General features: G+C 34.6%; 1 protein-coding gene and 1 long non-coding RNA gene across 3 annotated transcripts; both read left to right on the forward strand.

Annotated features, from left to right (window-relative positions):
• Nucleotides 1-3,694: 3,694 nt before the first annotated feature.
• On the forward strand, nt 3,695-5,128 carry LOC121973564. The gene is made up of 3 exons (XR_006109659.1): nt 3,695-3,774; nt 4,870-5,020; nt 5,115-5,128. It is a non-coding gene; the product is annotated as an uncharacterized LOC121973564 (long non-coding RNA).
• Nucleotides 5,129-5,236: 108 nt separating this feature from the next.
• Nucleotides 5,237-6,528, forward strand: LOC121973565. Of its 2 annotated transcripts, XR_006109660.1 has the most exons (3): nt 5,280-6,058; nt 6,196-6,262; nt 6,410-6,528. XR_006109660.1 is itself a non-coding variant. In XM_042524969.1 (2 exons), exons 1-2 carry the CDS (start codon nt 5,612-5,614, stop codon nt 6,259-6,261), a joined length of 513 nt encoding a protein of 170 aa, XP_042380903.1. In that variant the 5' UTR covers nt 5,237-5,611; the 3' UTR covers nt 6,262-6,280. The 2 variants fall into 2 exon arrangements, 1 of the variants encoding a protein (XP_042380903.1); XM_042524969.1 differs by lacking the exon at nt 6,410-6,528 and having other exon boundaries at nt 5,237-6,058; nt 6,196-6,280.
• The last annotated feature ends 9,212 nt before the right edge of the window (nt 6,529-15,740 follow it).

The raw sequence follows: 15,740 nt of genomic DNA on the forward strand, positions 1-15,740 counted from the left end.
TGATGCTTCGTGTGCTTTGAACTAGAATCATCTGAATCATGAATCTCTAGCTCCACCTGCACAACATCTTTATCCATGTTGCTCTGTGGTGTTTCCTTTCCTTTTTCTTGAGTACAATGTAGCATAGCTTTCTCGTCAAACACCACATCTCTATTGATCACCACTTTGTTTGCCTCAGGATTCCAAAGCTTGAACCCTTTAACTCCTTTATGATACCCCATAAAAATACACTGCTTTGACTTTGCATTCAGCTTTGATCTTTCCCCACTAGATTTGTGCATATAGGTTGGACATCTAAAAACTTAAATTGAGAACAATCTACTTGATTTCCTGTTCATATTTCCTCTGATATTTTACCTTCTAATGCTGCCCTTGGTGATTTGTTAATGAGACAATATGTCATATTAACTGCTTCCACGTAGAAATTCTTTACTAACCCTACATTCAGCCTGAGACATCTTGCCTTCTCAATGATTGTCCTGTTCAACCTTTCCACTACCCCATTTTGGAGGTGTCCTGTGAACAGAAGTGCCTCATTATCCCATGTTGCTCATAGAATTTCTGAAACTTTGAAGTGTACTCAGTCCCATTATCGACCTAAGGCATTTGATCTTCCTTCCAGTCTGGTTCTCTACTTGATTTCCACAATTTAAACTTTGCAAAAGTTTCGACTTGTGACGCATGAAGTATACCCATACTTTCGTGAGAAATCATCAGTAAAACTCACAAAATACAAGTGCCCTCCACGTGATGCTACACTGGCTGGTCCCCAGAGATCCGTATGTACGTAGTCCGGAATCCTCCGTCTTGTTTGTTGCCGTCTTAAATTGCACTTTGCTCTGTTTCCCAAGAACACAGAATTTGTAGAACTCAAGCTTGCACGTTTTGACACCCTTCAACAAATCTCTCTTGTGAAGTTCTAGCATCCCACGCTCACCCATATGCCCTAGCCGCATATGCCACAAGACAGTACTATCTCGATTCAGACTCCACTGAGGCGACTCCACCTACAACTGTAGTCCCTATCAACTTGTAGATGTTTCCTGCTACCTTTTGTCCTTTCATTACCGTCGAGCTCCCTTGCTGACTTTCATCACCCCGCTCACCGATTTGTAATTACAACCAATACCATCCAGTGTGCCTAGTGAGATCAAGTTCTTCCTTAGCTCTGGTATATATCTGACATCACATAAAGTTCTGATCACACCATCAAACATCTTGATTCTGACATTCCCTATGCCGATAACCTTGCATGATGCATCGTTTCCCATCAACACTGAACCATAATCCACTGCCCTATAGGTGTCAAACCAATCCTTGTTTGGAGTCATGTGATATGAACATGCAGAGTCTAAAATCCATGCATCCGTCAGCTGCTCCGAACTTGACATAACTGATAGCATATCTCCATCACCGCTTTCTGAATTTTCTTCTTCAACTATGTTTGCAGACTTTGCCGAACTACTTTTGTTCTCTGCAACATATTTCTTTATCTCTGGACAATTTCTCTTGATATGACCTTTACCTCCACATTTGTAGCACGTGATCACCTTCTTCCTTCTCGACTTAGAACGAGTCTTGTTGTTGTTGTCATATCCATGTCGAGATTTGCTCCTACCACGCTCTTGGTTGCTATTTACCACAAGTCCTTCTCCTTGAGAAATTTCATCGCTTGTTTTCTTCCTTTGGTGAAAACCTAGCAACGCACTTGTGATCTCCTCCAATTTGAGAGTTTCCTTACCCCACATCAAAGTAGTAACCAAATTCTCGTACGTAGGAGATGAAGGTAGAGAATTCAACAACATCAGCGCCTTGTCTTCGTCTTCGATCTTCACATCAATCCGCTTCAGATCACTTACAATCTGGTTGAATACGTTGATGTGCTGGCTCAGATCGGTTCCTTCTGTCATCTTCAGCCCGAATAATTTCTGCTTGAGATACAGCTTGTTTGTCAATGATTTTGACATGTACCGGCTTTCCAGCTTTTGCCAAACTGTCACCGGTGACTCCTCGTCCATGACATGGTACATCACGTCATCCGTAAGACAAAGCTTGATTGTTGCTACTGCCTTCGCCTGAAGTTCTTCCCAATCTGATTTCTCCATGCTTTCCGGTTTTCTTTCTCCTAGCGCCTTCACCATGCCTTGTTGCACCAACAAGTCCTTGACCCTTCTCTGCCATAATCCAAAGTTTCCGGTTCCGTCAAACTTCACCATATCAAACTTCGCAGAAGTCGTCCCCGACATGTTGAAGAAATCTGCCAAAAACCTGGAGCTCTGATACCAATTGTTGTGCAAAGAGAGGGCAATACCTCTCAACCTTTCTGAACCGCGGAAGAAGAGGAAGAGAGAAAAGAGATCGCGCGGAGCAACAAGACAAAGACGCACAAAAGAGAGCAAACACCAGGAAGGAGAAGAAGAAGAGAAAGAAAAAGAGTTACCGTGGTTCGACGACTTGCCTACTCCACAAAACGGCCGAAGCTTTATTAGAATTCTCTTCTACACAAGAGAATCACATCTAATGATTCTTGTGTTGTCTGATCTACAATGGGTTTACAATGATCCATATAAATACTGCTAAACCCCCAGATCCGGTAAAAACGTAACAGAATTTGTTATGAAAAACATAACAAAATTCTGTTATATAAAATCTTAACAGAATTTTATTACGAAAAATCTTAACAGATTTTTCTTCCATGACATCCCTTCATCCAAATATGAGCCACTCGTCAACAAGAATCATATGACCCCTTGAACTTCAAAGGGTCATAACTTTTGACTCAGAACTCAAAATTAGAATCTGTCTGTGGCCACGCGTCCAACACTCAGAAACCTTCGTTTGACGAAGGGTTCAGTTGACTGAAAAAGACATTTTATCAGTCGACGAAAAAATGTTCGGTCGACCGAACAGGCAAAATTGGCAAAACAGATCAAGCTTGCGAACATGGTATCACAGTATGATTGATCTACCAAAAATAAGGTTCGATCGACTGAACAATAAAAGCATTAATCGAGCATTAAGTGTGAATCTCGGCGAGAAGGGAAGTTCACCATTCGGTCGACCGAACAAGCACTACAAGAAAATAGGGTATCAGAAATAGAATTTTAAAACAGAAATAAAATCCGTTTTAAATTTTAATAAATTATAAACGGATTTACTACGGAATTATTATTTTGTTTAACTTTAAAAAAAATATATATATATATATATATATATAAATTTAAAACGGATTTTAAAATAAATTAGAAACAAAATTTATAACTTAATTTTTATAAACAAAAATAAATACGAATTATCAACGAAATTTGATACAAAATTTTTTTTTTGTTTGTAAATCAGTTTAAAGTTGTTTTAAACCGAAAATAAATCTGTTTATAAAGTATAAAATATGAGAAATAGTTTATTTAAGTAATTATAAATATATTTTCTTTTAAATAATAAAAAAGCGCTAAACCCAGATTAAGTTCACGTTTCTCTCCCAAATCCCGCACACGCGATTTCTCTTCGTCGGCGCACGATTTCTTCTTCGTCGGCGCACACGCGATTTCTTCTCCGGCTGCAGGCACGCAATTTCTTCTTCGGCTTGCACGTGATCTTCTTCTCCGGTCCCAAATCATGCACAGCTCTAAGGGCTCTGACTTAAGGGGCAAGAGATCTTCTTCTCTAGCTCCAAATCACGCACGACTCTAAGGTGAGCAACCCTCCGGCTTAAGGCGCACGCGATCTTCTTCTCCGGCATTCTTCCCACGATCCACCGAACAAGCTTAAGCTCAGGTAATCCTAATCTTCTTTTCCAGCCTTCTTCTCTGTTCTAGAACGCGCAACACCAGTTACGTCCTACTCATGCGATCGAGGTCATTCGTGTGACCTAATCGTGCGGTGGCTGACATAAAATATAATTGGTCTATGATTTAATCTTAATTAACATTGCTAGAGCTACTAGGTTAAAGAAGTTATTGTAATGGGTTTTCTCACACATTGAAGCCAAATGGATGAGCTACCAGAACATTGCTGTACTATGGAACAGGTTATCCTTAAAATCAAGAACAATACAATTTTAAAACATCCCACTTAACAGATATGAGCATTAGTATATAGGGCATCAAGTATACTAATTTGAAAATTGAATACTTATATAATATAGCAGTTACGTTTTGATCTCAACACTAATGAAACTAATATTGGCTAATGTGCTTGTTTCAGGAACAAAGCTCTTAGATAATCCTTTTTAAGGAAGCATCTTAGGCAATATTCCTTATTATATTGGTATGGATAGCAACGGTAAAGTAGGTGCCTATGAAGACCCTTCATGGAGAACTTTGTGATGTGTAAGGCAGGGGTGCACCTGACATAAAAAAAGCTGAACTACAATTGTAGTCAAACTTTTTTGTACTAATTTAAGCTCTTGTATTGCTGCTCAATTAGCTAAAATTTAAGCTATTGTATTACTACTTCAATGTTGCTCAATTAGCTAAAATTTAAGCTCTTGTATTACTACTTCAATGCTTCTCAATTAGCTAAAAGTTAAGCTCTTGTATTGCTACTTCAATGCTGCTCCATTAGCTAAATTTTAAGCTCTTGTATTGCTGCTCAATTAGCTAAAATTTAAGCTCTTGTATTGCTACTTCAATGCTGCTCAATTAACTAAAATTTAAGCTCTTGTATTGCTGCTCAATTAGCTAAAATTTAAGCTCTTGTATTGCTACTTCAATACTGCTCAATTAGCTAAAATTTAAGCTCTTGTATTGCATTAGCACCTTGATGAAATTGATTTAAATGTAAATTTTCTTATTTATTTGAAAATCACAATGGTAAGGTTAATATCCATGGTTAAACATTGAACTAAATTTTCTTATTTATTTGTCATAGGATGAGGTGGGAAGATAAATTTCAGATGATAACGTGATTAATGATGCAAGCTGCGAAGAAGATAGTTCATTCGACGAAGAGGACCTAATCAAGGGTCTCAAATTCCAACCAATATTGATGGACGGACTAAAATAAATGTGGTTATGAATAAGTAAGTCATATGACCTTTTAAATTTATTAAGTTTTGATATTTTTGTATTAAATTAATTTTGTTGTTATAATATTCATAATTTTGTTATCTTTAGATTTGTCGAAAATAAAGTTCTTCGTGAAATTACAAATGATATCAAAGGAGTGATTAAAGGAGTATGGTCAACGTGGAAAAAGGTGCCTAGTGATATTAAAGATTTACTTTGGAAAAATTTTAAGGTAAGTAATATATTTTTTAATTGGATACTTTTTTTTTGGCAAAGTGATAGAATTAATGAGAAGATTTACTTTGAAAAAAAATTCTTATGTTAATTATACAACTCTGCCTAATGAGTTCATGTATCATGTGTTTAAGACCCAAAGAAAGTTACACAACATCTTAAACCCATATTTTAACTATATGTCAGGTCAAAGTTCGGTTTTGAGTTTATTGATGGTATATGTATAAATGATTAGTCAATTGCATATGTGCCATTTGAGTCATTTTGGTTGCATGTGTGCCGAGATGATTTCCTTTAGCTTAGAGAACCTTGGATAGCTGGGTTCTTTTTATTGATTTAATTTATTTAATTATTTATTTGTATGTTCTAATATGCGAGCTTGGACTATATCTGGTGTAGTTAGAGCAGCCATTGATTATTTATTCACATATGATATTATATATAATCTTGATTATTTATTTGTTTTGATGCAGTTGAGATATAATTGGGATAATTTTATCGACAGAGAAATGAAAAAGGTATGGAATGAAAATTCAAGTGAGAGATACAGGGCATCCATTCATTTGGCTAAGAAAGCAACATTATCATCTGCACAAGAAGATTTAGGAAGGAAACCAGACATTTTAGATATGATAGGTAGAGGACCTGATTGGATGGAAGCTAATATATGGAATGACTTGGTTAATATTCATTGGAATAAACCAGATCACAAGATCAAATGTGAAATTGCACGGAAGAATAAAATGACAGCGAAGGATGGGTCTACTATCAAACATACTGGGAGTTCAATTTCTTTTGTAGCACACCGTGAGAGAATGGTAAACCTCCTTTCTAACATGTTTATTCCAATAATTTACACATCTGATAAATTTATTAAATATTTGACATTTACATATAAATTCAATGTATCTCATTTGTTTTATTTTATATTGACATATATTATATATGATTGTAGAAAAAAGATTTGGGACGAGATGTGGATGAATTTGAGGTTTTTGAACGAATGCATAAAAGAAAGTAAGGTACTGGAGAGTTTGTGGATAACAAATCGGTTGTTAGTGTAAGTCAACATAATTAGTTATTCATTAATTTTCTATTAGCTTATACTAATTCTTACTTGTTGGTTTTTATATTTGTTAAACTAATATAAGCCCTTGTAATATGGACAGGAACAATATAAAGAGAGACAAAATGTTGATGATCAGTCTACTCGACCTTCATTCAATCTCAAATCATGGTGTGATGTGGTGGGCGATCCATGTAAGAGGAGGGTGTACGGATTTGGACGCAATCAATATTTTAGAAGATCATGCAATGGAAGTTCCAATGAAATGTGCTCTCATGAGAAGAACAATGAATTATCATAAGAAATTGAATGTTGGAACCCCAAGGTGTTTTGATGTGATCAAACAAGCTAAGTTAGGTCCTGCGTTTGTTTAACCTTGTGTCTAAGTGTGCAGGAGCTTAGGAACACAGGAAGTCGAGCAGAAGACGCGGCTAGCGAAAAGGACGGCACGGGAGAGAGCCGACGGGCTCGGTGCGTCCGAGGGACAAGGTGTCCGCGGAAGAGTACACCGGTGGACGAGAAGAGCGTGCGCGATGCTCGAGGGACGAGAAACCGGGAAGGAAGGCTGCTCGAGGAGAAGACCGGAACATGGGTTCGGGTGAGACCTATTCCAGAAGGCCGAGATCACCCAAGCTAGCGGAGCCGGAGCGAACAGACCCAGATCGAGACTGGGACTTAACGGAGAAATGATCCCGGACAAAAAGTCAACCGTAGTTGACTTTTTGTCCGGGCGCCCGGAACATGATTTTGACCAGGATCGCGATTTTCGCAATCTGATCGTTGGGGGATAAAATTTATCCCCCCGGGGGTGCCCGGAACCACTTCCAGGTGCCCGGACCAGTACTATAAATAAAGTACCGATCCGTACATTGAAAGCAACTACTTGTAATCCAGTGCTTTCATTTGTGTTATTTCTTTCTGTGCTTTCAACGCTGTAAGAGACTACTCCGCCCAGAGGAGAATCAATTAGTGCGTCTTCTTTGCCTTGGATTAGCAATCCTCTGATTGCAAACCAAGTAATTCCTCTGTGTCTATTTTCTGTTTTAATTAGTCTCTGTCTTTTTAATTACAAGTTCTTTTAAGTTAGTTGAATATCCGAGAAGGGTTTTTGGTTTTATTTTGTAGGGCAATTCACCCCTCCCCTCTTGCCGACCTCCAAAGGGACCTACAAGTGGTATCAGAGCGAGGGCGCTTCAGGAGGACTAACCGCCGATCGAAGCAACAAGATGGCCGGACCAAGCATCGTTCCACCAAAATTCGAAGGGAACTTCGCAGACTGGAAGCGTCGTATGGAGGTATTCCTAAAAACAGATTTTGAAATTCGGTTTATTATGAAATATGGTTTTGTAGCTCCAATAGATAAAGATGGAAAAGAAAAAGAAGAGAGCGATTGGACAAAGAAGGAGCAGAATGAGTCGGTAGCAAACAGCCGTGCGGAACGTCACCTGCTGAGCGTGTTACCGCCTCAAGAGGTCAACCGCAACGGAAACTATTTATCTGCTAAAGAACTTTGGGAGAAGTTCTTGGAACTCCACGAAGGCACGTCCGAAGCAAAGCTTGCTAGAAGGGACATCCTCCGCAACAAACTGATGAACATCCGTCTGGAGAAAGGTGAGAAAGTAGCTGGTTTACACGCAAAGATAAAAGAACTAGTTACTGGTCTCGAGAACCTCAGTGAAACGGTAACAAACCGGGACACTATACGCTACGCGCTCAACGCGTTTCTAAGAACTCCAGAATGGACATCAATCGTCGACGCCTACTACATCTCAAAAGACCTGGAGGTAAGCACTTTAGAAGAGTTGTTTTCTACTCTTGAATTGCATGAAACCAGGTATGCAGGAACGACAAAGGATACAACCCAGACTATGGCGCTGAACGCAACCCAGAAGGATGAACTCGAATCAGACTCCGAAGACGATCAAGAAGCATACATGGTAAGAAATTTTAAAAAGTTTTTTAGATCTAATAAATTTAAAATGCAGAATAAAAGGAATCAAAAAGGTGGAAGAAAGGTGCGGTGCTACCAGTGTCAGAAGGAGGGACACCTAAGAGAAGACTGCCCAGAACTCAAAAAGGTCAAAAGGAAGTCTCCCAAGAAACACAACCTAAAAGCAACTTGGGACGACACTTCTTCATCCGAATCAGAAGCTCAAGAATATGCCGGAATAGCACTAATGGCAAGCTACGATAGACAAAGTATATCAGAACCTAGTATCGATGAAGGGGGAGCGACCTCGGATGAAAGCAGTGAAGCAAGGGGAGATTCAGGCTTCAAGTCCGACATGGTAAGTGAGGTATGCCTCTTACCCCCTGATCAGCTTTACTCTGGTATCAAAGCTATGACTAAATCCATGTATAAATTAGAAAATAAAAATGCCAAATTAGAAAATGAAATTTTAGAAACAAAGAGAATTTTGGCAAAATCATGTTTTATAGAGGATTTTGAAAAATTGAAAATTGAAAATGAAAAACTAAAAGAAGAAATAGAAAGATTGAAAAAATCCAATGGTTCAAATATTTCTACTTTTAGAAATTATAGAGGTTTAAATTAGTATTATAGATTTCATCAAAGTCAAATTAGAAATATATCAAAAATCTATATACCTAGAAAATACTTGGTTAACCCTGTAGGTAGGAACCTCTACTGGGTTCCAAAAACCTGTTTAACTTAAAATTAAAGTCAAACTTAGCATTTTCAGCAAGGAAATTAAACAACTAATTTCTTTATGAGGCTTTGTCTAAGGAAGTGGTTGTTGCTCCAATAACCAAGAAGGCCTAGTGCCTCGCTACGACCTGGAAGTCAAGTATTGAAATGAAAAGTTTAATTGACTAACCTGAAAAAGAATTAATTTAAATTATTTAATGCTTTAAAAAGAGTTATTCAATTTATGTTAGAAAACATTTTAAAAAAAATTTTGAAATTTTTTGTCTTAGAAATTTTTATGAAAGTTAACTTAGAATTTTTTTTCCTCCTTATAATTTTGCTTAAAATTGACTTAGAATTGTTTCTTATGAATATTAACTTAGATTTTTTTTTTTATATTAAGTTTCAAACTTAAAATTTTGTTTATCTGAAGAGTGTTTTTACTTAAATATTTTTACACTCAAAAGTTTTGTTTGCATTAACCTTAGACTTGTTTATAACCCCAATTTTTATGTGATCAAAGGGGGAGAAGTATGTTAAGTCTAGGGGGAGGTAATATAATTTTTTGAAAAATACTTGGACTTATTTGAATATAAATTATTTTTATTTCATATGTTTACCCTAACTTAACTTGGGTTGCTCACATCAAAAAGGGGGAGATTGTTGGAACCCCAAGGTGTTTTGATGTGATCAAACAAGTTAAGTTAGGTCCTGCGTTTGTTTAACCCTTGTATCTAAGTGTGCAGGAGCTTAGGAACACAGGAAGTCGAGCAGAAGACGCGGCTAGCGAGAAGGACGACACGGGAGAGAGCCGACGGGCTCGGTGCGTCCGAGGGACGAGGTGTCCGCGGAAGAGTACACCGGTGGACGAGAAGAGCGTGCGCGACGCTCGAGGGACGAGAAACCGGGAAGGAAGGCTGCTCGAGGAGAAGGCCGGAACATGGGCTCGGGTGAGCCCTATTCCGGAAGGCCGAGATCACCCAAGCTAGCGGAGCCGGAGCGAACAGACCCGGACCGAGACTGGGACTTAACGGAGAAATGATCCCGAACAAAAAGTCAACCGCAGTTGACTTTTTGCTCCGGGGCGCCCAGAATGCTTCCGGGCGCCCGGAACATGATTTTGACCAGGATCGCGATTTTCGCAATCTGATCGTTGGGGGATAAAATTTATCCCCCCGGGGGCGCCCGGAACCACTTCCAGGCGCCCGAACCAGTACTATAAATAAAGTACTGATCCGTACATTGAAAGCAACTACTTGTAATCCAGTGCTTTCATTTGTGTTATTTCTTTCTGTGCTTTCAACGCTGTAAGAGGCTACTCCGCCCAGAGGAGAATCAATTAGTGCGCCTTCTTTGCCTTGGATTAGCAATCCTCTGATTGCAAACCAAGTAATTCCTCTGTGTCTATTTTCTGTTTTAATTAGTCTCTGCCTTTTTAATTACAAGTTCTGTTAAGTTAGTTGAATATCCGAGAAGGGTTTTTGGTTTTATTTTGTAGGGCAATTCACCCCTCCCCTCTTGCCGGCCTCCAAAGGGACCTACATTGAAGACATGCGTGCTATTAGCAAGAGGATGGAGGAAGAAATTACTGAAAGCAAAAATAAATTGGAACTCATTATCAAAGAAAATAGACAGAGGGAAGAACAACTTATCGAGGAAGGTAGGCAAAGAGAAGAAAATCTAAAAGAGATGGTTTGTAAAATGATTCAAGAGGCGGGATATACAAATCATTTAAGCGAAATAAAGATTAAATTACTTTATCTTTGATTAATGGTTAAATGTATTTAGATGATGTGAATATTTACTTATTTCAATATTAATTTTATGATACTTTTGTATTAGAAATTAATTGTTTTAAAAATTATAAATTTGTTTGAAATGTGTGCTTGTTAAAAGTATCATGTAGATGATAAATTTAAATAATAATATAAATTTAGTGATAAATTTAATTTAAAAATAAAAATTTAAATTAATGATGGGTTTAAAACAAATTTTGAGACAGAATTTATAAACAGAATTATAAATGAATTTATAAACAAATCAAAATTATATTTTTTATGTAATTTGAAACAGACTAATAACGGATTTAAAACAAAATTAAAAACAGAATTTATATTTTCAATTAATTTCATTTAGTCAAATAAAAACAGATTCATAAACAATTTTTTAATTTGTTTTTGATATTTGAGACGGAATATGTCCGTTTCAAATTTAGCTACGGGGGTTTCACTAATGGATATTTGAAACGGAATATTCCATCTCAAATATTCTTTAGAGACGGAAAAATGACTTTCAGAGACGGAATTTTTCGTCTCTGAAGCCCTGTTTTCTTGTAGTGAAGGTTATCGGTCGACTGAACCATTAAAGATCAATTAGTGCCAAAGATCGAATCAGCATCAGATCTCAGCCAGGAAGGAAGGAAGTTGGTTCAGTCGACAGAACATCAACGATCTTATAAAAAGTAGCTCAAGGTCTGAGGCTGGGTACAACACTTTCTGATCGGCTCCAAGTTTCATCCCTGCGCAAGCTACTCGTGATACAAGACTTCTACGTATTCTCAAGCAAGCTACTCCATCCGGCCGACCGAGCTTCATCTTCTACTCTTGTCGGTAAAATTTATTTAATAGCTTGCATTGTAATTGATTTAAAAGAAGATAGTAGTCTGTTACTATCTTCTAGTTGCATCTGTACGATCTGTTTCTTTCCGAGGATTTCGGAAAGAAGGGTTATAGTGGATTGTCCATCGGTGCGGTCAAGGATCGCGGGCCTTAGAGTAGAAGTCGACCTAGACTTCGAACCAAGTAACCGAAGGAGTCCTTCATTTTACTTTCCGCTGCACGACTCTGTTTTCTAAAGTAAAAGAAAAGTTTTAAAAGCGCTATATTCACCCCCCCCTCTATCGCACTCATCCGATCCAACAATTGGTATCAGAGTCTGGTAGCTCTGAAATTACTTAACCATTTTTCGAGCAACTTTTAAAAACTTTTTCTTTTTCTTTTAAAATTTTTTAACTCTTAATCCCGCACTACTAATCCCAAGACGAAAGTTTTGGAAATTTGTTTTAAATTTCTTTTCTTGCAAGAATGTAAACATCCTATCAAAAAGGGAGAAGCATCTATAAACCTCCGCCATACGATAAAATCTACTTCAATTCCTGGAGGCAAATGATGGAATGCTTCATTGGAAGCAACAATTTCAACAACTAGATTGCACTAAGACAACCTTCTCGAAACTCAGAGTCGAACACAAAGGTAATAAATATGTTGATAGATATTTTGCCTAATGAAGTCTTGTGTCAATTAGAAGGTTACAAGAACGCATTCGAGTTATGGATAAAATTAATCGAGCTTCACGCGACTCTGTCGAGGCTAGAAGATCAAGACGAAAGTGAGCTCAAATTAGAGTTTGAATTTGGAGAGCTATCCTCAGAGCCAGGCCTAGAAGAACAAGACCAAATCAACTTCATTGCACTAGTGGTTGAGGAGGAGGCTAATGGATCTGAACTCGAGTCAGAACATGTGTCCAAACCTGAACCTAAGTCCGACCAAATGCTCGAGCCTGAATACGAAATGGCAATGGTCAAGGGGGAGAATCCTAATGAGGATTCAAAAGGTAATATTATAAATACAAAATTTAAAAAACACATAACACGTTTTAATTATAGTGAAAAGGGACACACTACAAAAATAAATGCTTGATGAATCGATCCGCACAACCGGAGGCAAAGGAGGAACCGATGCCTAGAGTCCGGAAAAGGAAGGACCACATCAAATGCTTCAAGTGCAAAAAGATGGGACACTACAAATCTCAATGTTCGGAGAGAAGATCCAAAGATCTAGGGGAGCAATTAAGGTAAAACAATTTATATTATATGAAAAATTATATGCTTTAGATCCTTCTTGTTTGAATTGTACTATGAATTTAAAAAGCATGAAAAATCCTACATTACTTAACAAAACTAATTTAATTAATAAAAATTTAAATAATTCAAATGTAATTAAAATTGATCAAATCAACCCAAACCTTAATCAAGACCCAGATCTGGTTAATCCAAATTTATTTATTCAAGATAATTTGAATTTAAATCAAAATAATAATTTTCTAAAATTAATTAACAATAAACAAAATTTAACTAAAATTTAAAAAAATAAAAAACTAAATTATAAATTAAATACAAAATCAAATTTTAGAAAACTATAAAAACTAAATAATGTTTTAAAAAATAAAATTGATAAATTAGAAAACATTATTAATAATTTTATCAACTCACAAAATCTAGATTTAAGTTATAAATCAAAACCAAATCTAAAACAAAATTTCCGCAAAACTAATTATAATCATGTACCCTTTAATTATGAAACTAATCAATATTAATAATAATAACAAAGTAATAATAAACAATAATAATAACAATAATAACAATAATAATAATAAATAATAATAACAAAATAACAACAACTATAACAAAACAATAATAAACAATAATAATAACAACAATACCAACAATAACAATAATAATAATAATAATAATAATAATAATAATAATAATAATAATAATAACAACAACAACAAAACAATATTAAACAATAATAACAATAATAATAACAACAATAATAACAATAATAAATAAAAATAATAATGATAACAACAATAACAATATAATACAACAACAATAATAATATGACTTATTTGAATTGATTAACTTGCTATGATCATGCATATTTATCTGTTATATACAATGTCATGCATCTTCTCTTTATGCTGTTAGTTTAATTAGAATGGTTAGTTACAAAAGGTTTACTAAACCCTAACAACATAGCATCAGAATGGATTAAGATAATAATACGTCAAAGAAACTTTGTCGAAGACATATCTAGGCTGAATCCTGTGTATTCTACTTAGTGTACTAGACTTAGTGGATTTGACCGAAGCTACCCCAATCAAACATGGGCTAGTTAGACCAAAACCTAGTATTAAGTTTTTTGGACAGGACTATTTTGGAAAGTATTCAGCAAGTAGTCCACCGTTGATATACAAGAAGGTCATATGCCTCGCCACTAAACTGAAAACTTATCCTTAGGAAGCCTGCTTGATTAACCCAAAGCTAAGTTTAATCTAATATGGGTTTAATAATCTTTTTCAATTTTAACTAAAAACTTAATTAAAATAATTTTAAAAAACTTTAATTTAATTCAAATATTAAACCTGATTATGAAAACCAAATTTAATTTAAATTTAAAATAAAATGTAAAAACATAACTTAAAATTTAAAATTAATTATAACTTTAAATTAATCAAAATTTAATTAAAACTTCATTAAAACTCAAATTAAATTAATAAAACTGAAATAAACTTAATTTAAACTAAACGTAAACTTAAATTAAGTGTACTTTAAAAAGCAAAATAAAACAACTTTAAAATAAAACTAAATTAATTATTAATTGATTAACTCTAATCAATAATTAATTTACCTTAATTGACATAATTAATCTTTAATGACTTTAATCAATAATTAATAACTTTAACTTAATTAATCATTAACTTTACACTTAATTAATTCGAATTTCAACTTGAAATCTTAACTTTAATCATCAAAAAGTACTTTACCTTAAACAAAATTAATTAAAACTAATTCTAAAATCTTTACCTAATTAATTCCTAAGAAACTAATTAAATTAATAATAATTCATAATAAATTAATCCATAACTATTAATTATGAAACTTATAATCAACCTTAATTGAAATAAGCAATAATTAATCTAAAAATTATATATCAAAATTTTAATATTAAAAATAAATAATCATACTAAATTAAACTCAATTAAAAAACTAAATAATGTTTTAAAAAATAAAATTGATAAATTATAAAACATTATTAATAATTTTTTCAACTCACAAAGATTTAAGTTATAAATCAAAATAAAATTTCCACAAAACTAATTATAATCATGTACCCTTTAATTATGAAACTAATCAATATTAATAATAATAACAAAGTAATAATAAACAATAATAATAACAATAATAACAATAACAATAATAAATAATAAATAATAATAACAAAACAACAACAACTATAACAAAACAATAATAAACAATAATAATAATAATAATAATAATAATAATAACAATAACAACAATAACAACAATAATAATAATAATTATAATAGCAAAACAATACTAAACAATAATAATAATAACAACAACAATAATATAATACAACAACAATAATAATATGACTTATTTGAATTGATTGACTTGTCATGATCAAGCATATTTATCTGCTATATACCATGTTATGCATCTTTTCTTTACGTTGTTAGTTTGGAATGATTAGTTACAAAAAAGTTTACAAAACCCTAACAACATAGCATCGGAATGGATTGAGATGATAGTACGTCAAGGAAACTTTGTCGAAGGCATGTATAGGCTGAATCCTGTATATTTTACCTGGTGCACTAGATTTAGTGGATCTGACCGAAACTACCCCAGTCAAACATGGGCTAGTTAGACCAAAACTTAGTATTAAATTTTTTGGGTAGGACTATTTTGGAAAGTATTCAGCAAGTGGTCCGCCATTTATATACAAGAAGGTCATATGTCTCGCCACTGAACTGAAAACCTATCCTTAAGAAGCCTGCTTGATTACCCAAAGTTAAGTTTGAATCTAACATGAGTTTAATTACATTTTTCAAATTTAACTAAAAACTTAATTAAAATAATTTTAAAAAACTTTAATTTAATTCAAATATTAAACCTGATTATGAAAATCAAATTTAATTTAAA

Source organism: Zingiber officinale, chromosome 4A, assembly GCF_018446385.1.
Source record: "Zingiber officinale cultivar Zhangliang chromosome 4A, Zo_v1.1, whole genome shotgun sequence".
In the NCBI taxonomy this organism is placed as follows: Eukaryota; Viridiplantae; Streptophyta; class Magnoliopsida; order Zingiberales; family Zingiberaceae; genus Zingiber; species Zingiber officinale.